The 27995-nt window shown below is 53.5% G+C and overlaps 1 protein-coding gene across 5 annotated transcripts; it reads left to right on the top strand.

Moving 5' to 3' along the window:
* The first annotated feature begins 8 nt into the window (after positions 1-8).
* Sympk (symplekin scaffold protein) lies at positions 9-27928 on the top strand. 5 transcript variants are annotated; one of them, XM_003464590.5, is made up of 27 exons: positions 9-190; positions 4644-4767; positions 4891-4956; positions 5992-6045; positions 6137-6210; positions 6536-6662; positions 7460-7709; positions 9231-9401; positions 10611-10850; positions 12334-12488; positions 13099-13249; positions 15479-15683; positions 16454-16604; positions 17227-17462; positions 18185-18266; positions 18396-18509; positions 19510-19657; positions 20399-20559; positions 21527-21635; positions 21841-21941; positions 22448-22538; positions 23141-23242; positions 25817-26004; positions 26675-26851; positions 27011-27106; positions 27269-27589; positions 27703-27928. In XM_003464590.5, exons 2-27 carry the CDS (start codon positions 4663-4665, stop codon positions 27841-27843), a joined length of 3816 nt encoding a protein of 1271 aa, XP_003464638.2. In that variant the 5' UTR covers positions 9-190; positions 4644-4662; the 3' UTR covers positions 27844-27928. The 5 variants fall into 5 exon arrangements, 4 of the variants coding, with proteins under 4 accessions (XP_003464638.2, XP_063108988.1, XP_063108986.1 ...); XM_063252916.1 differs by having other exon boundaries at positions 113-252; XM_063252917.1 differs by lacking the exon at positions 9-190 and adding an exon at positions 3871-4045.
* The last annotated feature ends 67 nt before the right edge of the window (positions 27929-27995 follow it).

Genomic DNA, 27995 nt, shown 5'->3' with positions numbered 1-27995 from the left:
AGCGGAAGGCGGCCCGCGAGGCTAGAGCTAGGGGCGGGGGCGGGCCAAGGACTGGACTCCATTTCCCAGCGGCTCTGTGTGTGCAGAGTGTGCGCAGAGTTACGGCGTTGGGCGGAAGATGGCGGCGGCGGCGACGTCTGCGAAGAGGCGCTGCTGAGGGGGCGCGAGGGGCACGAAGGCTGGAGCCGCGGTAGGAGGGAGGCGGCGTGAGGGCCCGAGGACGAGGGACCGAGAGCCCCTGAAGAGGCCGTGGTGCGGGCCGGGAGGGCTACTGGAGGAGAGGGAAAACGCAGTGTTCAGGGCCCCGGTTTCTTCCCCTGCTCTGCACCCTTCGTTGGTGCCCCACTGCCCTCGAGGCAAAAGTTCCAGCGTGGCCCCCATTGGCGCGTTCACCCCGGGGACTTCGCCGGCTTCCACTCCGTGGCTTTACTTATTCGTGGCACAGGCACAACCGGTCTTTCGGTTCCTCAAACTCGCCATGCTCCTTCCCGCTTTGCCAAACTATCTCCTCTTCCCGCAACATCCTGTTACCTCTCTGGCTTGCCAACCCATTCATTCTTTGGGTCTCCACGCCGACGTCACTTCCTCTGTGAAACCTTCCTTTCCCGCCCTCCATCTCGAAATTTACCTGTTAAATCCACTCACCGGTCCCTGTTCTTTTCCTTGTTACGTGTGGTCTGATTTGTGATTAGGCTTTTTTGTGATTAGGCTGTTTGATTATGACTGTGACCATGGGCTCCGTGAGACCAAGTGCTAAATGGGTCATAGCTAGGGCTGCCCATCACACCGGAAATGCCCACTTAATGGTTGTTGAATGAATGAAAATTACTACTAGAGCCACTGTTTGGGTTAACAGGAGAAAAGTCATACTCCCAGGTGGGAGTGGGGCAATCTACTCTGTAAGGTGTCCACAGAGAGGGAAAGGAAACCCTGAAATTGTAATAGCAAAAAAAGATCACAAACATGCAGATGTTCTTTAGCGGGACGATTGGCTGAAAAAACTGATACATCCTCATAATAAAATGTGTGGCATGGGTTGGAGATTTAGCGCAGTGGTGTAAGCACCTGCCTGGCAAGTGTGAGGTCATGAGTTCAATCCCCGGTACCACCACCACAAAAAAAAAAAAAAAAGTGTTGCAACTATAAAAGGAAATGAAGAAAATCCCCATATATTGATAGAATGGGCTCCAACTTACATTAAGTGAAAACAAGTGGAAAGTAGTGTTTATAATACAGCATATAGTCAGCCTTTTCTATGCTAGGCTCTACACCTGTGGATTCAACCAACCTTGAATTGAAAATAGGAAAAATGTGTTTTTAAAAATTATTTCTTAAGCAATACAGTATAACATTTATGTACATGGTATTTGCATTGCATTAGCTATTATATAGTAGTTGAAAATGCATAGCAAGGGCTGGAGATTTAGCTCAGCGGCATAAGCGCCTGCCTTGCAAGCAGGCAGTCATGAGTTCGATCCCTGGTACCGATAAAAAGCAAAAAGACAAAAAAAAAAAAAAAAAAAAAAAAAAGAAATCAAAGGTGGGTGTAATCCCAGGCTGAGGGAGGAAGATCATTGTGAGTTGGAGACCAGCCTAGGCTACAAAGTGAGCTCAAGGCCAGCCTGCATAGTGAGACCCTGCCTCAAAAAAGTAAAAAAAAAAAAAAAAATCAAAGCCAGGCGTCTGCTGTAATCCTAACGCTCTGAAGCTGAGAAGGCAAAGAGGATCCCAGGTTTAAGCCCACCTGGGCAATTTAGCAAATTGAAAATAAACAAGGGCTGGGGAATAGGACTGTGCAAAGATCCTGGGTTCAATCCTCAGTGCTACAAAAATAATAAAAGAGAAAGTAGTACTTGTTGATTGGTTGCAGGAGGCAGGATAAGTACCAAAAATGAAGAGTACCAAAGAAATTGTTTTGGCCACAAAGGATAACAGGTCATGAGGCAATCTGCATTAGGCTATAGATTGTGTGTTGAGTGCCAGGACAGACTTTTTCCATCAGAATTTATTGAGTACTAATTTTAATGAGTTTTCAAAGCAGTTGAGTACCAAGATGTGACTGTGTGTATATATATTTTCAATAAGAAAGCAACTAAAAGGTAGAACAAGAAGCAGAACAGGAAGGGAAATAGTAAAAGATTTGATGGATCTTGATGTAGTATCATCATGAATAGAGTGGAGGGACATGCCTGTCATCCCAGCAGTCAGGAGGCTGAGGCAGGAGTATTGCCACAAGCTCAAGGGCAGCCTGGACTACATAATGAGACCCTGTCTTAAAAAAAAAGTAGAGATGGTGGAAAGGTTAACTGTCATGACTAAGGACAGCAGTACTGTAGTTGCCAGGTGGCTATACTCTTTGATTTTTAGGCACAAATTTGCACTGGAGAAAGTTCTTTTCAGACACCCAGTATTACATAGTAAGAGAGACTGATTCTGCATTCACACTGTGGTCTCTACCCCTTTGAGTTGTGTGCTGACAACCAGGTGACTACCCCCTGGCCTTCAGTTTCCTCATCTGTAAAAAATGGAAATGAAAAGCAGTATCTTTCAATCCCCGGCATGCATAAATAGATGAATACTTAAAGTTGTTGCAGTGAGGTCTAATGAGCTAACAGCTGTATTAGATATGCTTTTTCTTTCTTTTTTTGAGTACTGGAAATCAAACTCAGAACCTTGTGCTTCCCAGGCAGGCGTTTATGCTGCTGGGCTATATCCCTGGTCTTGCAACCGTATTAGAGTTGTGCTCAGCACAATAGTAAACAATTAGTAAATATTAGCTGCTGTTTTCCTGTTTGCTATCTAGGCAAAGCGCAGTAGCACTGAGCCCTGTGATTGGGGAGCTTCACTGGTGGGAGTGTCAAGCCATTCCGAAGGTCCTTATTTAGCACCTACTAGGTGCTGAGGACATAGAAAGTAAACAAACACACACACAAATCTCTGTTCTCATGCAGCTTCTGGATATGAATCGTTGCAAAATGCCATAGAGCAAACTAAAGCAACTCGGGTAGAGAGGAAGAAGTTGAAATAAGGTGGTCAAGGAGGGTGGGATTGGTGCTGCTGTCTGGGAGCTGGAAGATTCCAGGCAGAAGGGAAAGATACACAGAGGCTTTGAGGCAAGGATGTGCTGGGGCTGTGGACTGGGCAGCAGGGAGGCCGGGGAGGCTGGAATAGAAAGAGCCACGTGGGAGGTGGAGGTCAAGGTCAGCAAGGCCAGGTCCTGTGAGACCTCTTAGGCCTCGATGAAGGCTTTGGCTGAGTTGCAGCAAGTTTGGAGGTGACAGGCAGGCAGCTGCTGCATACTTACCCCTTCAGTATGCACTCGCTGGGAGCAGCCACTGTGTACACAGCATGTCTCTTTTAAACATGCCTTTTTCACTTGCAAATGATTGTTAATCATTCTCATTGGCAGTCGATGTAATATCCACATATTTTCCAGGTACAGAACAATAATAGTTGTATTCACCCAAGGTGTACTGTGTGTACTAACTCATTTAATCCTCACAAGAATCTGTCACTGGCCAAGTTTTACCAAAGAGGGAACTGAGACCCTGAGAGGCTGTTTCTCATCTCAGTTGGCTGCATGTGTAGGTACACAAAGCAGCAGAGATGGATGGAATTGTTGCTGTTCTGTGTTGCTGCAAGCTGCTGAGGCCTCTTTGTGATGACAGTACACTGAGAGTCCCAGATTGCTTTTACTGTGTTACCTTCCACTTCTGCTTTTTGGTTTGCCCTTTCAGTTCTCTTTTTTTTATATAAAGGGAGTATACAGTACACATTGTCTCACGCTTTATGGGTTTCCATGTTGGGTATGTATTCTCTATCACTGTAAAGATTTTCCTTATTCTCTCTCTCTCTCTCTTTTTGAGACAGGGTCTCTCTTTGTAATTCAGTCTGGCCTTAACTCACTTTGTAGCCTGGGCTGGCCTGCAACTCACAGTGGCCCTCTTGCTTCAGCCTCCCCAGTGCTGGAATTGCAGGCCTGTGAGACCACTCTCGGCACACTCTCTGCTACTAGGGATTGAACACAGAACCTTTCCCATGCTAGGCAAGTGCTCTACCCTGAGCTACATCTCTGTTCCTCTTTATTTAATTTTGAAATGGGGACTTGGTAAATTGTGCAGACTGACCTTGAACCTGTCCTCCTTCCTCAGCTTTCTGAGTGGCTGGGATTACAGATGTGTGCCATTGTGCTTGGTTAGCTGCTAGCCTTTTAATATGTAGATATATTAAAGTTCATGGTTTTTTTTTAAGCTGGCCTATTTGAAAACACTTGGTTTGCTTCTGTTATTTTGCTATGGTGATTAATGCTGTGATCGATATCTTTCTGTGTTAATCATTGTATAATTTTTCCAGGATGGCCTTGTGATAGATGCCTGGATGTCTCTTTCTTCCCTTTTCAAAACAGCCCCAAGGTGGTGCAGAGTGGCTGCAGTGTATTGGATTTAGCAGGCCTTTTCTGCTATAGGGAGTCCTGCTCTGCGTAGGGCATGAGGACTGGCATTTCTTGGAACTGCTTTGGACAGTTTGCTGTGATCCCCAGACCAGAGGACAGCTCAGATGGAAAGACAGGAGGCCCAGGGCAGCGAGACAGATTCAAGGATGAATCAAGGTCCCAGAGTTTGACTTAGCCCATTCTTTTCTAGGGAGCACCTGAGGGCAACCATGGCAAGCGGCAGTGGCGACAATGTCACTCGCCGGAGTGTGGCATCGCAGTTTTTCACACAAGAGGAAGGGCCAGGCATCGATGGCATGACCACCTCAGAGAGGGTGAGTGTGGTGAGGAGGGCTGGCTGTAGTCCCTGGTTGGAACGGGACACTGTACCCCAGACAGAGCTGGGTGTGACCCGGGCTGTCGAGGCCAGCTCTATAATGTTCCTCTCCCCTTTCCAGGTAGTGGATCTCCTGAACCAGGCGGCACTGATCACCAACGACTCAAAGATCACAGTGCTCAAACAGGTGGGCCAGGTGGGCAGGCTTAGGTTGGGAGGCTTGCACAGAAGACACTGGTGTCCACACAAGTGGGCAGTGTGTGGCCTCAGCAAAGCCCCGAGTCATGACAGTGTGCTGCCCATCATTCCTCTTCAGCACTGTGAGGCAGGGGTTTTGCCCCGATGTGGGCCACAGAGCTTGGACCCCAGGCTTATCTCGTTAGACTGATGTCACTGTGCTAGTGGCCAGCCAGACTAGTGCTAGAATTCTGGATTCCTCTGCTGTTTGTTGCATCTTCTGTCTACCAGGGTGCAGTGTAGTGGGGAAGCCATGTCTGTCACCAGATGGTGATGACCTGCTGTGAGAAGCCCAGGGGGCTTTGGGAGCCTGGTGTGGGGGGCATCTGACCTGGCCTAGGGATGGGGGTCAGTAGGTCTTCCAGTTCTGGAAGAGAGGACCCTTCGAGAAAGGCTCTGGGGGATAAGGAGGGAGGTAAACCACATCAGAGCTCGAGGTCATCTCAGCAGAAGGCATGAAAACCCTGCAAAGGCAAAGGAGAGCATGGTGCATACAGGAGGCAGCTGGAGGTCAGAGAAAGAACCCAGCCCTGCTGCTTGCTCACTGTGTGACCTTGGGGAGTCTGCAGTAGTAGGCACCAATGGCAGTGAGGGCTGTGACACTGAGCTGTGGGAGCAAGGGCCTGTGCCTGCAGGAGGATGTGTGGTGGGCTTATTCCAAAGAGCCTGCCAGGTGAGGGCCTCAGGAAATGACTCTCCCTGGCATATAGTGCTTGCTGAATGGTGCCAGTGTGTAGCCTCCTCATTGCCTGCCAGCACTGGTCTTGGTGGGTGCTCACACAGCCTTGTGAGTTGGTGTTTAGGATTCTCATTTTACAGCGTAGCTAGCCGAGGCTCAGAGAGGGAAAACTACTTGCTCAGGAGCCTAGAAGTGAGTGGCAGAGCCAGGAACCTAGACCCATGCTGTTTTCCCCTGCTGTCCTGTCTGTACGATTGGATCCTGGTTTTATGTCTGTTCCTCTTCCTCGACCCAATCTCCTTCCAGGTTCAGGAACTGATCATCAACAAAGACCCCACCCTACTGGACAACTTCCTGGATGTGAGTGACTGATAGAATGGAAATGGGGCTGGGCACAGGGCTGGGTTGCATCCTGCTGTGGCCTGACCCACCTTTCCTCTGACATGGGCAGGAGATCATCGCTTTCCAAGCAGACAAGTCAATTGAAGTACGAAAATTTGTCATTGGCTTCATCGAGGAGGCATGGTATGGGGCCCAAATTCAATTCCCAGTCCCACGCACCCACAAGAAGATGCAGTTACTTGCCCAGATTCACAGTTGTCTGGCTACTGCCCCTGTGCTTACAACAGGGCTCTTAAGTGGAGGTTAAAAGACCCAGCAAAATACAAACTTCAGGGGCACTGTTCTCAGCTTCCAGATGTGCTCGCAAGCAGAACACATGTGGTCCCTGATTGTCACCTGCATGCCATTTCTGAGTTATGAGCCCTGAATTCCCTTTACACCTGGACCCCAGGTCCCACTGCCTACCCTAAGGCCAGCTTGACTTTGTCCCTTTCCCTTCATCCCCCAGCAAGCGAGACATCGAGTTACTGCTGAAACTGATTGCAAACCTCAACATGCTCCTGAGGGATGAAAACGTGAATGTGGTGAAGAAGGCCATCCTCACCATGACCCAGCTCTACAAGGTGGCCCTGCAGGTGAGTGCTGTCCCATACTCCGGGATGTCCCAGCTGCAGGTTGTCGTTTTTTTTTACTGGTACCAGGGATCAAACTCACGACCATGCGCTTGCAAGGCAGGCGCTTATGCCGCTGAGCTAAATCCCCAGCTCATGCAGGTTGTCTTTACAGATGCATCTTCTGGAGGTCAAGCCAGTGAGGTCACACTGTTCATGGGCAAGATGTGCTTTCAGTCCTTGGGGGCAGACAAGGGGTGTAGTGTTCACTGGTTCAGGGGATCACCACTAACAAGTCCTTTCTTCCATGGTCTATTCATTTATTGGTTTAACAGACATTCCCCCAAGTACCTCCTTTGTGCACAGCCAGTCCTAGGTGATGCCAGGGACCCAGAAGTGACCACACACTTGGGGTTCTGCCTTCGTGGTGCCTGTAGCGCAGTGAGGGAGATGAGTCTCATTAGAGAGTAAGGAGATGCTGGTGTGGACTGCGGGATAAAGAATTGCTGTTAGTATAAGGTTCTGTGGCACTGTGAAGGGAATGAAGCCGTTTAGCACGAGTCCCTTGTGAATCAGTGTTACTCTGTTGCATTCCTCAAGCTTTGAGAATTTGCTAGGTTTTCACCCCTGTTAGCCCCATCAGACCTGTCTTGGGCCCCACTGTTCCAACCCAGCATGAGCCAGCTCTGACATGGGGAGATGGGAACTCAGGAACTGTTACCAGAATGAGTATAGGGTCTCTAGGTGGAAGTGGAGGACGTTGGGACTTGATGTGTAACCTCCACATTTCTCTCTTCCGCTCCTCCCTGGTCCCATGGCAGTGGATGGTGAAGTCACGGGTCATCAGTGATCTGCAGGAGGCCTGCTGGGACATGGTGTCTGCCATGGCTGGGGACATCATCCTGCTGTTGGATTCTGACAATGATGGCATCCGCACCCATGCCATCAAGTTTGTGGAGGGCCTCATTGTCACCCTGTCACCTCGCATGGCCGACTCAGAGGTTCCCCGGCGTCAGGAACATGACATCAGTCTGGACCGCATTCCTCGAGACCACCCCTATATCCAGTACAGTGAGTGCTGCCCGGAAGCCTGCCTGTGCTAAGCCACAGGCACTTTCTCTGCTCCATGCCTCCTCCGCTCCTGCCCTGCTGGGTTGTTAGTTCCTGGAGTGCAGTGCTTAAGAGCCTGAAGGTGCTTCTGTATTATGCATTTGAGTAGGCTGCTTCTTCCTAGACTTGATTTCTCTTTTTTGTACAGTGAAGAGGACAGTGATCCCTTCCCGTGGACTGTGGTGAGGCATTATGGCACTGTGAGAGAATAGGTTCCAGCTAGTAAGGTTTTATGTTTGTGTTAGAGGGGTTTTTGCTGTACCGGGGCCTTCCCATGGAGGTTTTTTATTTTATATTTTGAAGATAGGGTCTTGCTGAGTTGCCCAGGCTGGGTTCAAACTTGAGATCCTCCTGCCTGAGCCTACCAGGGTGCTGAGATGATAGGTATGTGTGATCATGCCAGACGGCCAGTTAGTTTTATGCTTTTCTGAATTTCAAATTATAAAAGTAGTACATATACACTGCATGTGTGTCCAGCAGCATGGAAAGGTATACAGGGATAATCCCTCTCCTCCAGTGCTGCTCTCCAGAGGTGAATACTGTTAAGGGAATTCTATTTCCGTCCATACCGTTCCTGTGAACTGTGGATGTTTATATAAGCATGGTGTCTGGTTTGTTCCCTCTTTTGTTTATGAAATGATCCCATGCTTTCTATTTTTGGCTGGACATCTTTAGAGTGTAGTGGCTCGTGTTCAGATTTCAGCTCTGCCGCTGGCCTTAGGACCCATCTTTCTTTCCTCATTGCTAAGTTGTGTATTGCCTGAGTCACTTTCCTCGTTGCTGGGTCAAAATAATAACCACAACTTAAAGGAGGAGAGGTTTATTTTGGATTGTGTTCACATCTCCCAGGTTTAAATAACAAACAGCCTGACGAAAGGGCCTGGATGGAGCAGAGCTGCTCATGTCACATCTTGAACTCACTGTATTGAACTCACTATGTAGCCCATCTCACTATGTGGTCTTAAACCTGTGGCAGCCCTCCTGCTTCAGCCTCCAGAAGGCTAGGATTACATGCATGCATCACTACACCTGCCTTTAGGTTGTATTTAATTCACTCTTTAAAATAAAATGGAATTCAGTGTGTTTACCACCAGAGTTTTAAGTGTTAACTCTCAGGGTTAGGATTGAGGACGCTGCATAAGGAACTTTGAGCTCTTTGTGTGTGTGTCAACCAAGTTCATGTAGTCAGTTTTCTGTAATAGGGTATTTAAAGTTATTTTTATTTAGTCTTTTGCTTCAAGCCCATGCTTTGAATATCCTCATAACTTAGTTTCTATACTTACTGATATTCATGGAACTCATCAGATTTACTAATGTTTTTGCATTTTCTAGCCATTCTCGGACATCTGAGTACCAGAGTTCTCCCTTCCTTTAGGTCCCCGAACCTGCTCTCTGCCTCTGTCTCTCTGGCTCCCAGTCCCTCTCCCTCTCCAGAAGTCTGGGAAGAAGTCAGCACTCACCGGCTGTGTTCTTCCTCATCAGATGTGCTATGGGAAGAAGGCAAGGCAGCCTTGGAGCAGCTGCTTAAGTTCATGGTGCACCCCGCCATCTCCTCCATCAACCTCACCACGGCGCTGGGCTCCCTCGCCAACATCGCCCGCCAGAGACCCATGTTCATGTCGGAGGTGATCCAGGCCTATGAAACCCTGCACGGTAGGTTGAGCCCTCCGCCCCAGCCCAGCTGCAGGTTCTGTGTTAAGTAGGCGCTCTACTGTCAAGCTGCTGCCACAGCCTACTCTGCCCCCTTCCTGAGCATCAGCCAGCTGGGTGCTGAGTGTACTCTGAGTGTCAGTCATCGGTCTAGCCTGTTGTGTGCACACATGTGGAAACTGGTGTGTACCAGAAACCTGTCCTAGACTGCCTTCAACGCTGAAATGTATGTGAGAGAAGTGAGGTGGTATCTGTGAAATACTTGCTAATATCCCAGTTTCTCCTCCAGCTCCCACCAAAAAGAGAGACTAGATGTTCCACAATCATATTTGTTAATGAATACTTGGAAACTCATGATATTTTTTCTACTTCTGTGCATGGATAAACACTGGGGTTTGGGTTGAAGTGTGTGTGCAGGTTGTGAGTTGGTCTGTTGCATGGCTCTTTGCTTCCTTATGTTGGCTTGTTGCCTTGTTATCTGGCTATTTCCTTTGGGTAGCAAAGATGGCCTCCCAAAGCTCTAGACCTCTATTCCATCCACTTAGTAACCTCAGGAGGAAGAGTATCCCTTTCCCCATCATTCCGCAAGAAGCCCATGCTCATTGTTTCTGATTGGTCAGCAGAGGTTTGAGCCTACCTCTGAGCCAATCACAATGGCCAAGTGAATGCTGTGTTACTGGCTCCAGGTCTCATTCACACTTGGATGGAGAATGGAGACAGAGTGGTTCCCTCAAAGGGGAATGGGAGTGTTGTTGACTGAAGAACAGACAGCATACACCGGGCAGGCTAAATTACAAGCATCCTCTTTGGTTCCAGAGCAGGGAAGGCTAGCTCTTCAAGGTGACCCTCCGACACTGGGGTGTCATTCTGGTGGCGGGGAGACCAGCATGAGGGAATCGGTGGATGTGAAGGGGGCAGTTATATTGCTCCCTACAAGAAGCATTGGAATCCAGACCAGAGAAGGAGGGGTATCAGACTTAATGCTTGATAACACTGAGGCTGGCTTTTTCTGTCTAAGGGACTAACACTGATGGAGGTCTCCCAAGGGTCCTCTGTACCAGCTTGTTGGGGGAGAGCTGCGCACTAGAGCCGAGGCCATAGCAACTCTCTTAGGACGAGCCTGCAGGCCCTCTGCCTGAGTTGGGGGTTGAGGGTGAGTCCAGTAGGACCCTGAGAGCGTTCCCGCACAGACTCCTGCCTCTCTCCTCATAGCCAACCTGCCCCCAACGCTGGCCAAGTCTCAGGTGAGCAGCGTGCGCAAGAACCTCAAGTTGCACCTGCTGAGCGTGCTCAAGCACCCGGCCTCCTTGGAGTTCCAGGCGCAGATCTCCACACTGCTGGTGGACCTGGGCACGCCTCAGGCTGAGATCGCCCGCAACATGCCCAGTGGGAAGGATGCCCGCAAGCGGCCCCGGGACGACTCAGACTCCACGCTCAAGAAGATGAAGCTGGGTGAGCAGAGTGCTGAGGCCAGCCTGGCGGGAGGCGGTGCAGGGCCACACTGAAGGTGTGCTTCATTTGTGTGAGTGTTACAAATCATGCGGTACAACACGATGACACACAGTAAGCACTGGGGGTAATTATTAAGGCCTGTAACACTAACGGTGCAGAAGTGAAATGAAAGTCGTCTTGGGTTTATGCCTCTCCCCAGAAGTGACTGCTCCTGCCGTGACTGTTTCCTGTCAGAAGGGCTTTGTGTGTGCAGAGCTGTCCTTTGTTTTGTGGGTAGCACTGGGATTGAATCCAAGGCCTTCACACTGAGCTACATCCCTGACTTTAGTTTTTCTTTTTTGTTGTTGTGGGGTTTTTTTGTTTGTTTTGAGATAAGAGTAAGTTGCCCAGTTGGAACTCAAATTTGAGATCTTCTTGCCTCAGCCTCCCAAAAGGCTGGGATTACAGATGTGTGCTGCTGTACCTGAATTCTGTTTTTTATTAATGATGGCAACTATGGCAGCTTCCTTAACATCAAACATTTTTAAAAATACCACTTGTGTTTATTTACGAAGAACTCGTTTTCATAGTAAAAAACAGGAATTCATTGGGTGAAGTAGTACACACCTATAATCCCAGGACTGAGGAGGCTGAAGCAGGAGGGTCGTTGTGAGTTTGAGACCAGCTGGGCTGCATAGCAAGACCCTGTCTCCAAAAGAAGCGTGTGCAAAGCACAGATCTTCATTCCTTAAATGTGGGCCTGTTTTTAGGGGCAGTACTTAGAAGGGGAATTGCTGTGTCCAGGAGAGGTGCACGGGGCTGGGGATTTAGCTCAGCAGTGTAAGCGCCTGTCTTGTAAGCGTGTGGTCATTTGATCCCCGACACATTTTAAATTGTGACTTGCTGTCAGATTACCCTTCCAGAAAGTGGTGTGTTTATTTTTCCACATTATGCCCCTACTAACCTTTTTAATTTTTGTCAGTCATATAGGCAAAAACATACTGTCTTATTAGGTCTGGGTATTTGGTTTGTTTTCTGCATTTCCCCAATTCCTAGTAAAGTTCAGCACTATTTCACAGGCAGCAGGTTGCACACACAGAGCTCTGAAATTACTAGTTAGCTTTTTGTAACTGACATTGTCTCGAGCTGGAGCTGCAGCTCCTTGGTGGAGTGCTTTGTGGTGTACATGAGGCCCTGAGTTTCATCCCCAGCACTGCAGAGTAACAGTACCAGTACGAGTACTGGCTTCTTAGGGCTTAGTGGTATCAGCTATGGGGATTTGGCTTATTCATATCCCAAATGAGGAGAACTGAGGCCAAAAAGGGAGGTTGTTGCCTAAGGTCACATGATGCTTAGTGGCCGATGTGGGACTGCAGCCAGGCTCCTTGTCCCCTAGGCTACTCTTTGTGTGCCAAGGCCAGCAGAGCCAGGGCCCCCATAGCCTCCTGGCAGAGCGTCTGCTGCTCTCTTTAGAGCCTGTGTCTTGTTCTCCTCCCTGTCCCAGAGCCCAACCTAGGGGAAGATGATGAGGACAAGGACTTGGAGCCCGGCCCCTCAGGAACCTCCAAGGCTTCAGCCCAGATCTCAGGCCAGTCAGACACAGACATCACAGCTGAGTTCCTGCAGCCTCTGCTCACGCCTGACAACGTGGCCAACCTGGTGAGGACGCTGGGGACGTGCCGCCCATGGCGGGAGAGAGGGCCCCCCTCTTTCCCCTGTTGCCTGCACATTGGCCACATGTCCGTCCTGGGAGGGGTGATCCAGAAGGCCGTGCATGCTTCCCTTGCTGGGCTCCTCTCATCTTTGCTCCCTCAGGAGTCACTTTCCATCACCACCCAGTGGTCCCTCTTTGGGTGGTCTCAGTCCCCATCCAAACCCGTTCACATCCCTCACTTTCCTCTCCTGTAAAGGGGACGTCTGCTCACTGGCGAGGCTGGGGTTTGGCTTCTTCATATACCAAACAAGGAAAACTGAGGCCGAAGAAGGGAGGCTGTTGCCCAAGGTCACATGATGCTTCAGTGTCTGAAGTGGGACTGTGACCTGGCTTCTTGTCCCTCGGGCTGTTCTTGTTTGCCAAGGCCGGCAGAATGTGGCAAAAAATGTAGGGTGGGATTGATTGGTTCGCTCTGACTCTTGGGGCGCTGAGCCTCATTGAGGGCAGCCCTGGTCGGCCTCAGTCACTGCCGTTTCCCTTGCGCTGGCCTGGACATGGGACTGGTACTTCTGGAACTTGTGACTGAGAGAGACTCCTGCTCTGGGCATCCCACAGGTCCTCATCAGCATGGTGTACCTGCCCGAGACCATGCCCGCCTCCTTCCAAGCCATCTACACCCCTGTGGAGTCAGCAGGCACCGAAGCCCAGATCAAACACCTGGCTCGGCTGATGGCCACACAGATGACGGCAGCAGGACTGGGTCCAGGTGAGAGGCCTGGAGCTGGGCTCAGCGTTCTCATTGCCGAGTGCTCCCTCATGGGGGTGCAGAGGAAAGTCACGGCCCCCAGGCGTGCACAGGGCCAAGGCCCCACAGGTGGATGCGTGCTGTGTTTTCAGGCTCTGGGCTGGAAATGTGACAGACCTGGGTTTGAGGTCCAGATTGAACCGGGCTGCTGCTTCATCCACTTAATTGCCGAGTGACTTCCACTGGGTTACTGCACCTCTCTAAGCATCCATTTGTCCTGATTTCAAAAGTACTTTTGAAGTATGTGTATGAGGAAACCCACAGCTCTAGACTGTTTTTCCACCACTCCAGAAAGTTCCCTTGATCTGTCCAAGTGTTGCTCAGGGATAACCACTATTTGTTTTGTTTTGTAGCACATTTTATGCTTTTTGATTTCCCTAATTATTTCTGTAAAAATATAATATCGATTTATAGATGAAAATAAAGCTGAGTAAATACATAGTGTTGTACAATCTGGAAAGATAGTTTTATGTTTTTTCCCTCACACTATTCTAGGATCATGTAGAATACTAATTTTTTTTTGTCTTTTTCGTTTTTTTTTTTTTTTATCAGTACCAGGGATTGAACTCATGACTGCCTGCTTGCAAGGCAGGCGCTTATGCCGCTGAGCTAAATCCCCAGCCCCTTAGAATACTAATTTTATAACCATAATCTGAGTTCATATCCCTTTTCTTTTAGTATGTTATCTAAATTACACAGCAGCACCAAATTTTTCTATTCAGTATGTCTTATAAAGTACAGTCATGTGCTGCTCAATAATAATTTATAACCACTGTTCCAAGTTTGGCCTTCAGAGAGTAGTTTTGCCTTTTTTAAAAAAAAATTTTTAATTATTTTTATTTTAAAGAGATTAGGGGGCTGGGGATTTAGCTCAGTGGCATAAGCACCTGCCTTGCAAACAGGTGGTCGTGAGTTCGATCTCCGGTACCGATAAAAAGGAAAAAAAAAAAAAGAGAGAGATTAAAACCCAACAAAACAGAATTAATCCAGTCAAAACAAGGCAGTGAAAGTGGTACAGAACTTCAAACAGGATAATAGGAACTCAACAATGGCAACCATAATATATCTTATCTTCACAATTGTCCATCAAACATAGTAAAGCCAAATAGAATAAAACCAGTCAAAACAGAACACTGAATAAAATAAACCAGCAAAACAAAAGAGATTAATAATGGATTTCAAAAACAAGGCAGAAGGAAATCCCTCGTATTTGCTCTCTTCCATATAGTCATCCTCCTAGTAGGTGCTCAGACTGCCAGCCTTAGGCCTGCAAAGCCAGTCAAACGATACAAGCCTTCAGTTGTTTCTGAACCTCAGTTGTTATCAGCTCAGCCTCTCCTCTGACTCAGCCAGTTTCTAGGAGTGAAGAGTAGTTTTTGATTTTCAGCCGGTCACCAATCACCTCATGGGGAGGCGATCTGGTTTCTTCCTGGGTCCCACACAGTTTGCACAACTTACCTGAAAGTCAAGCTAGCTTCTTAGTGTGGCCCTCCCAGACCCTGCATGGCTTCTGCCTCTTTTTTATTTTCTTTTTGAGACAGTTCTTGCTGTGTAGTTCAGGCTTTGAATTCACTATGTAGCCCAGGCCAGCTTCAAACTTTTGGCAATCCTCCTGCCTCAGTCTCCCTAGTGCTGGCATTAAGTTTTGCCTTTCTTGAACTTCACCATGTAGGTGGCGTCACAGAGGTTGGCCTCTTTTGCTCACCATAAGTTTTTGAGCCTGATATTGCAAACTAGCAACTTATTTAACTGCTCAGTAGTCTTTCGTTATATGAACACAACTCTATGTTGTCTCCTGGTGCTGAGCCTGTGGCTGCTTCCTGGCCTTGCCTTTTGTGGAAGAAGCTGCAGTGAATGCTATAGTCTGTGGCGGAACACATGCCCTTCTCTGCGCCCAGCGTGTTCAAGAGCAGGGCTGTTAGGTCATTGGGCAGGTCGATCCATGCAGTAGAAACTGCTTATCAGGTTTCTGGAGTGGCTGCACTGTGTGATGCTCCCCACAGTAGTGAATGGCATTACTGGTTTGAATCTCAGCTGGTACACTGGAAACTGGAATAGAGTACCTGTTCCAGGATGATGCTGGGCACGTTGCAAGGGCATTTATGTGAGCCAGGCCGGACACTCAGCGGTTTCCCTGGTGGAAGCGGACAGGTCTCACATGCTGGGGTCCGGTCTGCTGCCTCCTGCTAGGTGTGGAACAGACCAAACAGTGTAAGGAGGAGCCCAAAGAAGAGAAGGTGGTGAAGCCAGAGAGCGTCCTCATCAAGAGACGCCTGTCTGCCCAGGGCCAGGCTATCTCAGTGGTGGGCTCTCTGAGCTCCATGTCGCCCCTGGAGGAGGAGGTGCCCCAGGCCAAGAGGAGGCCGGAGCCCATCATCCCTGTCACACAGCCCCGGTGAGTCCCTTTCTAGATGCTGCGCTGGGCTGAAAGCCCTGCCTTGGGGGTTTGGTTCTGAGCTCCTCATGTGCACACGTGCATGTGTGCCTCTGTGTGTGTGTGTGTGTGTGTGTGTGTGTGTCCCCACCCACACATGCACACAGATGGTCTTGATGAGGTTCCCCCTGACTCTGGACTCAGCAGTAACTGCCAGAGCTTTGTAGTTTTTTGTAAAGGTCGCAGAGCGCCTTAGGAGAAAGCTGCTACTATCCTCTTAGCTCCTGGTGACAGTCGGGTCACTCAGCTTTTAGGTCTTGGGGTTGACAGCGATTGTGTAAAGCATGTGGCCTGATCCTTACCCTGCTGGCTGGTCCCTTCGTTCTCGTCCTCTGTGTCCCGTACAACCCCAGCATCCAGCCAGACAGCTCCAGCCCCTCCAAGGCTTGCTCAGTGCCCAATAGACCTGCCGTTCCTCCAGGCTCCAGGCTCCTTTGTTATGTTACAGCCACAGCGAGTTCCGTGTGAGTTTTCCCTACTTAACTCTCTCTGCTTGAGGCTCAACCCTGGATCTGGGTGCACCTTGGGCCCTCCTTCGCTCTGCCCATCACAGGTGTCCTCACTGCCCTCTTCCTGACTCCTTACCATCAGGGACCTGGGAGTCAGGAGGCGTGGACAGATAACATCTCTGTGAGGCCTGCCTCGTCCCCCGAGTGGTGAGAGTCACCAGATAGGCCTGGGCTACAGCAAGGATGCTCTAGGTCACCGTGTCCCTGTCCCTACTCTCGCAGGCTGGGAGGTGCTGGTGGGCGCAAGAAGATCTTCCGTCTGAGTGAGGTGCTGAAGCCCCTGACTGACGCCGAGGTGGAGGCCATGAAGCTGGGCGCTGTGAAGCGGATCCTGCGGGCCGAGAAAGCCGTGGCCTGCAGCGGGGCAGCCCAGGTGCACCCGGTCTCCATTCCAGCTGACTCTTTGGAGTCAGCTTTTCCTTAGCCAGTCACACGGCATTTCCAGCAGTGCAGACACAGCACGGCCTCTTGGCCCTTATCTGCATCCTGTCCCTTACCCAAGGGTGACGTGATACACAAGTTAGGAGGACCTTTCGAGATGTTTTTCTGGGCTTTTTGTTTCTATTAGGTTTACTGGTGTAATTTAGAGCTATATATTAATCACATTCATCAAAGGGAATTTGTACCAGTACATGACATATTTTGGTACTGCTTTTTTTCCTCCATTTCCCTGCCCTCCCTTCAGTCCCTTTTCCCCTTCTTATTTACAAAGCTTTGTTTCTATTCTGTCTTTGTTTTTTCCATCCTTTTCTCCTCCTTTTTCTGTGTTCCTCAGTACTCAGGTATCCTGGAAACTCACTTTTATTCCGTGAACAGTGGATGTTTTGTTTCTTCCCCTTCTCCTCTGCCCTGCCACAGACAGGCCCTGCTGGGTGTAAGGTTCTTCAGCTTCCTTCCTCATGTCTGCACCAGGGGTCCCAAGCCTGGCCAGTGTACCCAGGTTACCCCCAACACCCCCCCCTCCCCACTGACACACCTGCTTGCTGTCCTGCCAGGTGCGCATCAAGATCCTGGCCACCCTGGTGACACAGTTTCACTCCGGCCTCAAGGCTGAGGTCCTGTCCTTCATCCTGGAAGATGTTCGGGCCCGCCTGGACCTGGCCTTCGCCTGGCTCTACCAGGAGTACAATGCCTACCTGGCAGCCGGCTCCTCTGGGTTCCTGGACAAGTACGAGGACTGCCTCATCCGCCTGCTGTCTGGCCTGCAGGAGAAGCCGGACCAGAAGGATGGGTGAGGAGGTGGCCCATGCCCTCCTGCCCCCTCCCTTGCTTCCCCTTCACTCTTCCCTGTCACTGTGTTGCCTGTCCCTCTGCCTCTCTGCAGCTTGCTGAGTGTCCTCTGTTTCCCCTCTGTGGTAGCTGTTCCTGCCCCATGGGCTTATGTTGTAGCTTTCTCCCTTTGCCTGGTCTCTGGCACCCGTTTGCCTTCCACAGCAGCCCTAGTGACAGAGTAAATTGTGTCTGGTTACCTTTCCACTAAGGACCTTGCCTGCAGGATAGAACACAGCCTCTTTCTGTCACCTCTGCCAGCACATCACTGGCCTTGGTCTCCTGCCTGCATCTCCAGTGTGCTAGTGTTGAGAACCTTGAGCACCTCTAGTCCCTCTACCTGTAGCTACGCCCCTCCACCCCCCCATTTAGGCTCTTTGCATGGTTCCCTACTGCTGCTACTGCTGCTGCTCCCCCCCCTCCCCCAGAGTTGATGCCCGGCTCACCTCACTGCCTCCTCCTACCCTCACTCCTTCCCCTGACTGTAGGAAATGAGGGGAGTTAGGAATCCCCAGCTGGAAGAAGAAGAAACTGGATTTCAGAGAGGGCAGATCTCTGCCCAAACCAGCCAGCTGGCAGCTTGTCACATCCAAAGCTCTGTGGCCAGGGGCTGAAAAGTTGTCCCTGGGGTAGGGCTCTGGCAGCCAGGCTCCCCCAGCTATGTTCTGTGCCTCCCTCCGGCAGCATCTTCACCAAGGTTGTGCTGGAGGCACCACTTATCACTGAGAGTGCTCTGGAGGTGATTCGCAAGTACTGTGAAGATGAGGTGAGGAGGCAGGCACAGTCCTGCTGGGTCCGCAGGGGCACAGCCTGTGAGGGTGCTGATGAAAGGGGGTGAGAGGCAGACCCTGTGGTGCCCTGTGGCAGCTGAGCCCACTTCCCTGCCCTGCCGCAGAGCCGCACCTACCTGGGCATGTCCACCCTCCGAGACCTCATCTTCAAGCGCCCATCCCGCCAGTTCCAGTACCTGCACGTGCTCCTGGACCTCAGCTCCCACGAGAAGGACAAGGTGATCCCCACACCATGTGCTGGGCCACACTCAGCAGTGTGCCAAGGCCTCTCTCTATCTGCAGGGAACACCCAGGCTTTCCTACCATCCCCTGAAAGTTTTCAGCATCTGAGCTGCTAGGAATGGCAGGATGTTGTGCCTGCCTCTTCCCACAGGGTGTGCCCTTGTCCTTGGGACAGGGGAGGAGGGATTGAACTGGGGCCTTCACACTCAGCTGCATCCCCATCCCATTTTATTTTGAGGCAGGGTCTCATCAAGTTACTAAATTGATCAGGCTGGGCTTTCATTTTGCAGTCTTTCTGCCTCAGCCTCCCAGGAGAGCTGAGGTTAGGCATGTACGACCACTCCCAGTCCCTTTTTTTTTTTAAACTTTGAGACAGTCTTGTTAAGCAGTAAGTTGCCCAGGTTGAGTTCAAACTTGTGACCTTCCTGCTTCAGACTCCGGGGGCTGAGATTGCACTCCTGGCACCCATTCATCCTCTATTCCTCCCGTTTTTGGTGAACTTGAGCTCCTGTTTAGGCCTGAAGCCTGGAACCAGCCCATCAAGGAGCCAGCGTGACCACAACCAGTGAGCACCTAACACGTATAGTGCCTGGAGCTGTGGCCCAGCCCATCTGCTTGGGGGTGGGCAGGGGAGTGGCTCAAGGCAGGCTTCCTGGAGAGGCTACCTGTGTCTGCTGTAGTTGATAGGGACCTTTGACCACTGTCCTCACCGCCTGTGCGGTGCTCCTCTGGTCCCACGCTTGGTGCTGTTCAGACAAAGCAGGGCCCAAGACCAGGCCCTGTGCTGTGGGCTCCCAGCAGATGGTGTCTGAGCACCGCAGGGATTAGCAGTGACAGGCGTTCCAGGCAGAGGGGAGCCCAGCGTGCCAAGTTCCAGAGCCAGGGAGACTTGGCAGGGAGAGGTGCTTTTGAGGAACGGAGGAGTGTGGCCTGCTGTAAGGACGCAGGAGTGAGCGACGAGGCCGGGCCTGCCCTCATTGGGCCGCCCGCCCTCAGGTGCGCTCCCAGGCCCTGCTCTTCATCAAGCGAATGTATGAGAAGGAGCAGCTGCGCGAGTACGTGGAGAAATTTGCCCTCAACTACCTGCAGCTCTTGGTGCACCCCAACCCGCCATCTGTGCTCTTCGGGGCCGACAAGGACACAGGTGTGGCACGGGTTCACTGGATGCATACTGAGCCCTGCCGCCTACGGGGGAGGACCACAGTGGGGGCATCTCAGGTCTGTCTCTCAGCAAAGCCCCAGGTTCTCCTGAATGAGATGGAGCCCTGGGTCCCTGTGAACAGGCCCTTCAGTGGGAAGGGTTGCTCTGGGCTAGGGAGGCCCAGCCTGGTTGAGAAGCTTCTGGGGTGAGAGACCCAGCCAGGACTGGGTTGTAGAAGCAGAGCTGGTGATCCAGGCTGAGGAGATGATGGTACAGCGACTCCAAAGTGAGGAGCGGCAGGGACTGTAAGAAGTGGCAAGGACTGGGGCTGGGGATTTAGCTCAGCGGCATAAGCGCCTGCCTTGTAAGCAGGCAGTCATGAGTTCGATTCCCGGTACCGATAAAAAGGAAAAAGACAAAAAAAAAAAGAAGAAGAAGCAGTGGCAGGGACAGTGGCCAGGACTGGGCTGGCGCTGCTCCTTACTGTACCTGGCAAATAAGGCAAGGCGAAAAGCCAGACATTTATCCTGAATCCTTGGGGCAGTTGTGGGAAGACTTGGAGAGGGTGGGGGTCAAGGTCAGAACTGCCCCTGAGAGTGACCCTTGTGATGGGTGCTCAGAAGAGACTGTAGGTGGAGTCCGGCCCCCATACCCCTTCTTCCCCCTGACCTGTTCCCTGAGATAGGCCAGGCACCGGAGACGGGGTAGGGGAGGGCCAGTCTGATGCCTTCCCTGCCCTGTCAGAGGTGGCCGCACCCTGGACTGAGGAGACGGTGAAGCAGTGTCTGTATCTCTACCTGGCCCTACTGCCTCAGAACCACAAGCTGATCCATGAGCTGGCGGCCGTGTACACTGAGGCCATTGCTGACATCAAGCGGACAGTGCTGAGGGTCATCGAGCAGCCGGTGAGGCCACCAGGGCCCTGGGCAGGCTGAATCCCCAGCTTCAGTCCCTCCCTCAGGACAGTCACCCCAGCCCACAGTGCTAGCTTCCAGGTGCTCCTTGTGTCATCCCCAGGTCATGAAGAGAAACAGGGTGGCCCAGCAGATGAGAGCCTGGAGCAGACAGGCCTTGGTTCTCGCTGTGACCCTGGGCCCCACAGTAAAGTCGGGGGAAGATGATCCACCCCCATGCAGTGGAGGGAGTCTGAACTCAGTCTCCACACCATGGCTGCCAAGAGCTGGCCTTCCCCTGTGTCGCTAGAGGGAATCTTTGGTTGTCACTAAAGAAACTGAGCTCCTCTTGTGCTTTGCTCTAGAGCTGCTGGGTTGCTCACTGGAAAGCCACATAGCAAAGCAGCAGCTACAGTTTGCAGTGTCGGCCTCCACTGTAGCTGGGTTAGAAACCACTTGATTACATCTCATCTCTGCCCCTGACTTTTACAGAATTTTTATCCGAGTTTTCCAACAAAAATAAAGGGAGAGAGGCGGTCCTGTTCATCCCCCCATACCTGTCTCCTAGATTTGAAGACCTGACCCCCCCAGGTCTTCATACCTATAAAATGGGATATGACATGGAGTGGACTTAAGATGAGCCCCTGCACTGGCTCCTGGGTTTCCATCTCAGCCATGAATTTGGTCGGGGGCAGGGGGCTGTGGCCCCACTCCCTGCATTTGGCTCCAGAGGCAGCAGCAAGATGAGCCGTGGTCTGGGCCCTCAGCCAGGCTGAGGCAACAGTAGTCGTGGGGGCAAGGAAGGCCTTTCCCAAGGAGTCAGGCCCTAGCCCAGTGTTCAGAGGTCTCAGATTTGAGACAGGAGGCTGGCCTGTGGAGGGGACAGCACAGAAAGTCCAAGGTGCTGAGGCACCCCATCCTAGCACCCCGCCAGCCACCCTGTCCTCCCCCAGCTCACCCTCATCTCCTGATCTCCTAGATCCGAGGAATGGGCATGAACTCGCCAGAACTGCTCCTGCTGGTGGAAAACTGCCCCAAGGGGGCAGAGACACTGGTCACCCGATGTCTGCACAGCCTCACAGATAAAGGTGCCCCAGACACCCTTGTGTGTCCCCCTACCTGCCCCTACTGGGTCCCTAGATGGCTGTACCTCTTGCAAGTCTCTCCATTCCTGGGCCTCAGTTCCCTTACCTAGAGCAGTGTGGCACCTACTACATGGGAGCGACCAGGGGCTGCAGATCCTGCTGACCTTCACACTGCCCCCAATCCCGATTCCTGCTCCTCTGCCCGCAGTCCCACCTTCCCCCGAGCTGGTGAAGCGGGTCCGGGACCTCTACCATAAGCGGCTGCCTGACGTCCGCTTCCTCATCCCTGTGCTCAACGGGCTGGAGAAGGTACGGGTGGCTGCTGTGCCATGGGGCACAGTGGGGTTGAGGGACAAGCAGCAGGGAGAGCAGGAGGGGTGGGAACCAGCTGCCCATGCCAGGCTGTCAGATGTCCACCTCTGCCATGTGGTGACCTCTTCTGGCCGCACAGGCCACGTGCTGTCTCTGCCTTAATTTCCTTACTGGCTGGGAAGCTCGCAGTGATGTGTGGATACGTGTGGTTGTCCCAAGGCCAGCATGGAACTGCAGCTGAACTCAGTGTGTGGGATGTGGCCCCTCAAGTGCCCTGTGCCTCAGGGGTCCCGCCCAGGAGCTACAGAACTTGGGGAGAACCTTGTCTGCTGGGAGGGGGGATGAGCACGGCACCCTCCACTGGGATGCTTGTTGGGCAGGGCCCCAGGCTGAGTGGTACACATGTCTGGGAGCCTTGGGAACCCCTCGGGTGAGCAGATGAGGGCTTGGTGGGAGGGGGTGAGGGCGTCTGACGTGCTGCCCACCCCACCCTCTCCCTGTAGAAAGAGGTAATCCAGGCCCTGCCTAAACTCATCAAGCTCAACCCCATTGTGGTGAAGGAGGTCTTCAACCGCCTGCTAGGCACCCAGCATGGTAGGTGATGCGCCCCCTCCCTGCCTGGAGCCAGCTGGGCCCTGGCCTGAAGTTTCCCTCCCCGAGGGAGGCTTCGTGGGACTGCCCAAGGTGTGGGGGGGTCACCCTCCTCCCCACCGTGTCTGCTGAACTTAGCTCCTGTGTGTCTGAGTGCCCAGCCTCTAGGCCCTCCTTATATCCTGCCTGAATCCCTCAAGCTGTCAGCAAAGCAATTTTGTCTGACCTGATCAAAAAGAAACAAAGTTTCAAAAGTGGAACAAAGTAATGCAGCATGGGGTCCACCCCCTCAGTCCTTTCCTGTCTTGGAAACGCCTGTGAGCCTCTGTACCGTGCTGCAGTCAGTGCTGGGGACCTGGTAATGGGCCAGTCCTGGCCCTACCTTTGGGGATGCAGAGCCCAGTGGGGAGTGAGGATCATCTGTGCCGTACAGCATGGCTTTGATGAGGGGGGGGACCCCAGCAGGAGGAAAGCTTGGTCTTCCCTTGCCCTGTCTGCTGTCCTCTAGTCCTCTGGAAACTCCCCCCAAAACTGGGGAATGTGGACCCCTCTCTTCACTGAGACCCCTGTACTGTCCCCTCTCCCCTCACCGCCTCTTGCTATAGGTGAAGGGAACTCGGCCTTGTCCCCCTTGAACCCTGGAGAGCTCCTGATTGCATTACACAACATTGACTCCGTGAAGTGTGACATGAAATCCATCATCAAAGGTCAGACATCCTTCCCTGTCTGTGGCCTAGCCCTGTGCACCATGGTGGTCTTGGCCACCCACATCCCCAGCCGGGATCTGCCACTTGGAAGACCTGGCGTTTGTGGCCCCCTGCAGCTCTCTGAAGCCTCCACACAGCCCCTTCCTCCCTCCCAGGGCTTCACAGCCTTTTTGCCCCACTGAGGGCACCTGGGGATGGGGTGCTTGGTCCTGCATCCCCTGCTGCCCTCACCACCAGGAAGACAAAGTGGGGCCCAGGTGAGCCTTGATCAGAGGCACATGCTGCAGTCAGGGCGCCAGGCACTGCTGGCCTGGTAGGCGCAGGCCCAAGTGGAGGCAGGGGTTGGACCCCCACAGCGAGGGGCTGGGGACCCTGGCCAGCTCCCCACGCCCTGCACCCCCTTAGCCCCGCTCTCCCATAGTGCCTGCGGGCCTGCTCTCGCAGATCCCTGCACATTGCTTGGTAAGTCATTGATTCCACTTCACAGACAGAAAATGTACTGTCAGAGAGGTTAAGAAACTGGTTCAGGGACACACAGAAGCCCAGTGATGTGGTGGAAAGCACCTTAAACCAAAGTAGACCTGAGTTAAAGATCTGTCTCCTCCGTGCACGCTGGGTCTCTGGGCCACTTCTTCCAGGAACCCCAGCTGCAGCTCTCCGGAGCGCCACTCTCCCTCCCTAAGAGGCTCTGGATCAGGACCCGAGCTTTGCCACCTGTCACCCTGTCTGCTCTGAAGACAACTGTTCTTTGATTCCTCTTCTCTTGGGTGGGGACTTCTTCTCTGTGCCACCATGTTTCTTGTTCTAGCTTCCAATGCCTTGTTTCCTAGCCCCCCTTAGAAGGTTCCCAACAACTTCTCAGGTCAGGCGAGGAGCTAATGACAAGGTAACACCGAGGAGGTGCCGAGGCCTGTGGTGGAGAAGCAGCGGGAGAAAAGCTCTCGCAGGTTATAGTCTGAGACTGGTCTTTTGGCCCCAGGCTGCTTCTTGTGTTTCTGGGTGCTGGGGATAGGACCCATGGCCTTACTGCCATTGGGCCATGTTCCCTTTCTCTCCTGCCCCCTTGACACACCACAGAAAGTGCTGCCATTCCCAGGGGCGGCCTGATCACATGCTTTATGCTCACGTGGTATGGGCACAATCCAAAGGCTTTGCAGGCACAGCCACCCCTGCTAAGGCCGTTCCTGGATCCAGAATAGAATCCTCCATCCCCAGGCCTGTGTTGCTCATAGGGGGACTGTGGCTGGGAAGAAGGAACTCGAGGCCACTGAGGTGGCCAATAGCCAAGGCCTGGTGGTGGCAGCAGGGCATGCAACCCTGACCACCTCACCTTGCTCTGGCGTACTTGGGCCCATCACCGCCCCCCCCCCCTGCTCAGCTGCATTCCCCTGGCCCCACCCACAGCCACTGCACCTTTCCCCTGCCCTGGCCTTAACTCCCGCTGCGCTAGTGCGCACAGTGGGAAGCAGGCTGAGAAGTCTCATCCTGTCCTGTGTGTCGCAGCCCCCGGCCCCTGCTGTTTGCTCCCACATATCCCAGTGAAGAGCAGAGAGGGAGAGAGGAGAGAGAAAGAGCGAGCGAGCGTACCTGGACAGACTAGGAAGGCTTCCTGGGGGAGCAGGAGCCAGCAGGGGTGAGGAGGCAGGGAGAAGACCGCAGAGCTGGTGCTGGTGCTGTGTCCTGAACCTGCCAGGCTGACCCTGGGCTTGAGGGAGGGGCAGGTTGTGACCACTGGGGAACCCGGTCCCAGCCGCCCACCCACGTGGAGTGGGGATTTGCTCTGTTCTCTTGTGGTCCTCTAGAAAGGGGGACGACCAGGTCGAGCTTTTGCCTAATCTCTCACAGAGCAGATGAGGGCCCAGTGGGAGCCTGGGTGGAGTGGAAAGAGCCAGTTCTGGGGGCCTTTAGTGGCAGGCAGGCAGGAAGGACACAGGGCTCTCTGGCAGGGGGAGGAAAGGGGGTGCTTCCTCAGTTTATTGTGGGTCCTCACCTACACTCTCCTCTGCCCCTTCAGCCTCCTCCCCCTCTGTTTTCCTGTTGTGTCTCCCCCTTCCCTCCCTCTCTGGGCCCCGTTCCCTGTAAGACCACCACACCCCATTCTCCCCAGCCTCTCTTCTGGCTCAATAAAGATTTCCATTGACAGACTCACATGGCAACTGGTGTTTGGGGAAGAGGGGCTTCACAGGCAGGTTCCAGGGTGTCCTCATTAGCATAGTGGATCAGGGCTCTGCCACCACCTCTGGGGGAGCAGACCCAAGGCTGGATGGGGGGGTACATGTGTAGTCCAGCCCTCTGGGTTCTTCTGGTGCTGGGCTGGGGCAGTGTCCATCATCCCAGTGCCAGCCTTCATGCCTGTGAGCAGCCCCTTAGTGGGGGCCCCTCCTGCCCCTGGGAGGGGACCGTGGAAGTCAGTAAGCCGCTTCCCCTCGATAGCAGAGCTGGAGGTGCCCACCACCCAGTGGAGCTGGAGCAGGGTTCCTGCCTTCTAGGGGTGTCCTCAGGCAGGGCCAGGGCACCCTTACCTCACAGCAGTGAGGCAGAGGACAGGACGACGAGCCGCTCTCCGCCTCGCAGCTACCAACCTGTGCTTTGCGGAGCGGAACGTGTACACATCAGAGGTGCTTGCTGTGGTGATGCAGCAGCTGATGGAGCAGAGCCCCCTGCCCATGCTGCTTATGAGGACCGTCATCCAGTCCCTGACCATGTACCCCCGCCTGGGGGGCTTCGTCATGAACATCCTATCCCGCCTCATCATGAAGCAGGTAACTGCCCTGGCCCGCAGAGGGCAGCTGGCCACACTGGGAGAGACCCCGAGCTTGACCCTCCTCTGCTGGGAAGTGCAGTATGGCCACAGTGCAGAGAGGGCGGGTGGCTGTGGGCTTCAGGGGGTAAGCCCCACAGCAACACAGTGGCCCCTGGCCAGGACACACCCAGGCGGAAGATGGTCCAGTTCAGGCTGACCACCTCAGGCCCTCCATGACAGACGGGTGCCACTCGTAGCCCAGCAGCAGCTGCTCTGTATCCTCTGCATAGAGGCTCCAGGCCCAGTAGGGCAGACCTCAGCTCAACTCTCAATTTTGCCTGTGACCTCCTGTGACCCTGGGCAAGTCCTTGCACCACCTTTGCCTCTAGCGGGAACAACGTTGCCCTCTTGAGGCCACTGTGAGGATGACATGCTGGGCGCTTAGGGGTGAGGCAGGCAGAGCTGTGGCAACGGGGTGGGGTGGGGGAACGCTGGCGTTTCAGCCCCTTTGCCAATTGCCCTGATGTCCCAGCTGCCTGAACTGGGAAGTACAGGTCTGGGGAGGGAGGGCAGCCGGAGGGAGGTTGGGGATGCGGGAGCCCAGAGGATTCCTGGGCGATCTCCCTGGGCTGGGCTAGGGTTGGGGGGCTGCCTGTGACCCCACCCAACGCTGCCCCCTGCCCGGCCAGGTGTGGAAGTATCCCAAGGTGTGGGAGGGCTTCATCAAGTGCTGCCAACGCACCAAGCCCCAGAGTTTCCAGGTCATCCTGCAGCTGCCGCCGCAGCAGCTGGGCGCCGTCTTTGACAAGTGCCCAGAGCTCCGGGAGCCCTTGCTGGCCCACGTGCGCTCCTTCACCCCGCACCAGGTACCTCAGGCTGTGGGACCACGGCCCTCAAGGACAGGATGGCGGTGGGGTCAGGGGAGCCCTGTGCTGCCTCAGAAGCCCCCAGGCTCCCGGGGTCCAGGTTGGGGATCTGGGGTGTCTCGGAGCTCTCCACAGCGCCCCCTCCTGTTCTTCATCTAGCAAGCACACATTCCCAACTCCATCATGACCATCTTGGAGGCCAGTGGCAAGCAAGAGCCCGAGGCCAAGGATACACCCGCCGGCCCCTTGGAGGAGGTGAGGCCCTGCAGCCCACCCGCCTGGCTTGCCCCCTTCCCTTCATGAGGCAGCAGCTTCCTAGGCCACCTCTGAGGAAGGAGGGGAGGGACAGCTGCCCCTTCCTGCGCACCCCTCTTCTGAGAGCACCCCAGAGCTCCTATGTGCTCCTCTTTGCCTCAGGACGACCTGGAACCCCTAGCTCTGGCCCCAGCCCCAGCCTCCCGGCCCCCTCAGGACCTCATAGGCTTGCGGCTGGCCCAGGAGAAAGCCTTAAAGCGGCAGCTGGAGGAGGAACAGAAGCTGAAGCCCGGGAGCGTGGGTGCCCCTGCCTCGGCCTCCGCCGCCCCCCGGCCCGGCCCTCCCCCGCCGGAGGAGACCATGGATTTCCGGGAGGAAGGGCCCGAGTGCGAGACCCCGGGCATCTTCATCAGCATGGACGAGGACTCGAGCCTGACCGAGGCCGCACTCCTGGACTCTAGCCTCGAGGGGCCCCTGCCCAAGGTAGGGGTGGCAGCAGGCGCCGCACAGGAATCCAAGCCCAGAGATGGGGCAAGGAGAGGGCTGGCAGGGGACCCGCCCTTGACCCGCTGCCCTTTGCCTTTTCCTGCCACCAGGAGGCAGCAGCGAGCGGGCTGACCGCGAAGGAGGAGCGGAGCCCGCAGGCCCTGGCTCCTGCTGGGGAAGACGCCGCGGTGAAGACGCCCAGCCCAGCCCCAGAGGAAACCGGGGACCCCGAGACCAAGGGGAACAGCTGACGGGGCCTGGGAGAGGAGGGCGGGGAGGGGGGCACTGGCCGTTGGGGCTTTGCCTTAAAAGTAAATAAAGGAGATGGCGCTCAGAGGTGGGGCCGTCATGTAATCTGCTGCCCTCGGGCTAGGGCTGGGGACACGCGGGGCGCGCCTGCGTG

This window comes from Cavia porcellus, unplaced genomic scaffold (genome assembly GCF_034190915.1).
Source record: "Cavia porcellus strain 051 isolate PalLab524CR breed Dunkin Hartley unplaced genomic scaffold, mCavPor4.1 scaffold_7, whole genome shotgun sequence".
NCBI lineage: Eukaryota > Metazoa > Chordata > Mammalia > Rodentia > Caviidae > Cavia > Cavia porcellus.
Note: the sequence above shows the minus strand (reverse complement) of the source record. Positions and strands in the feature narration are given on the sequence as shown.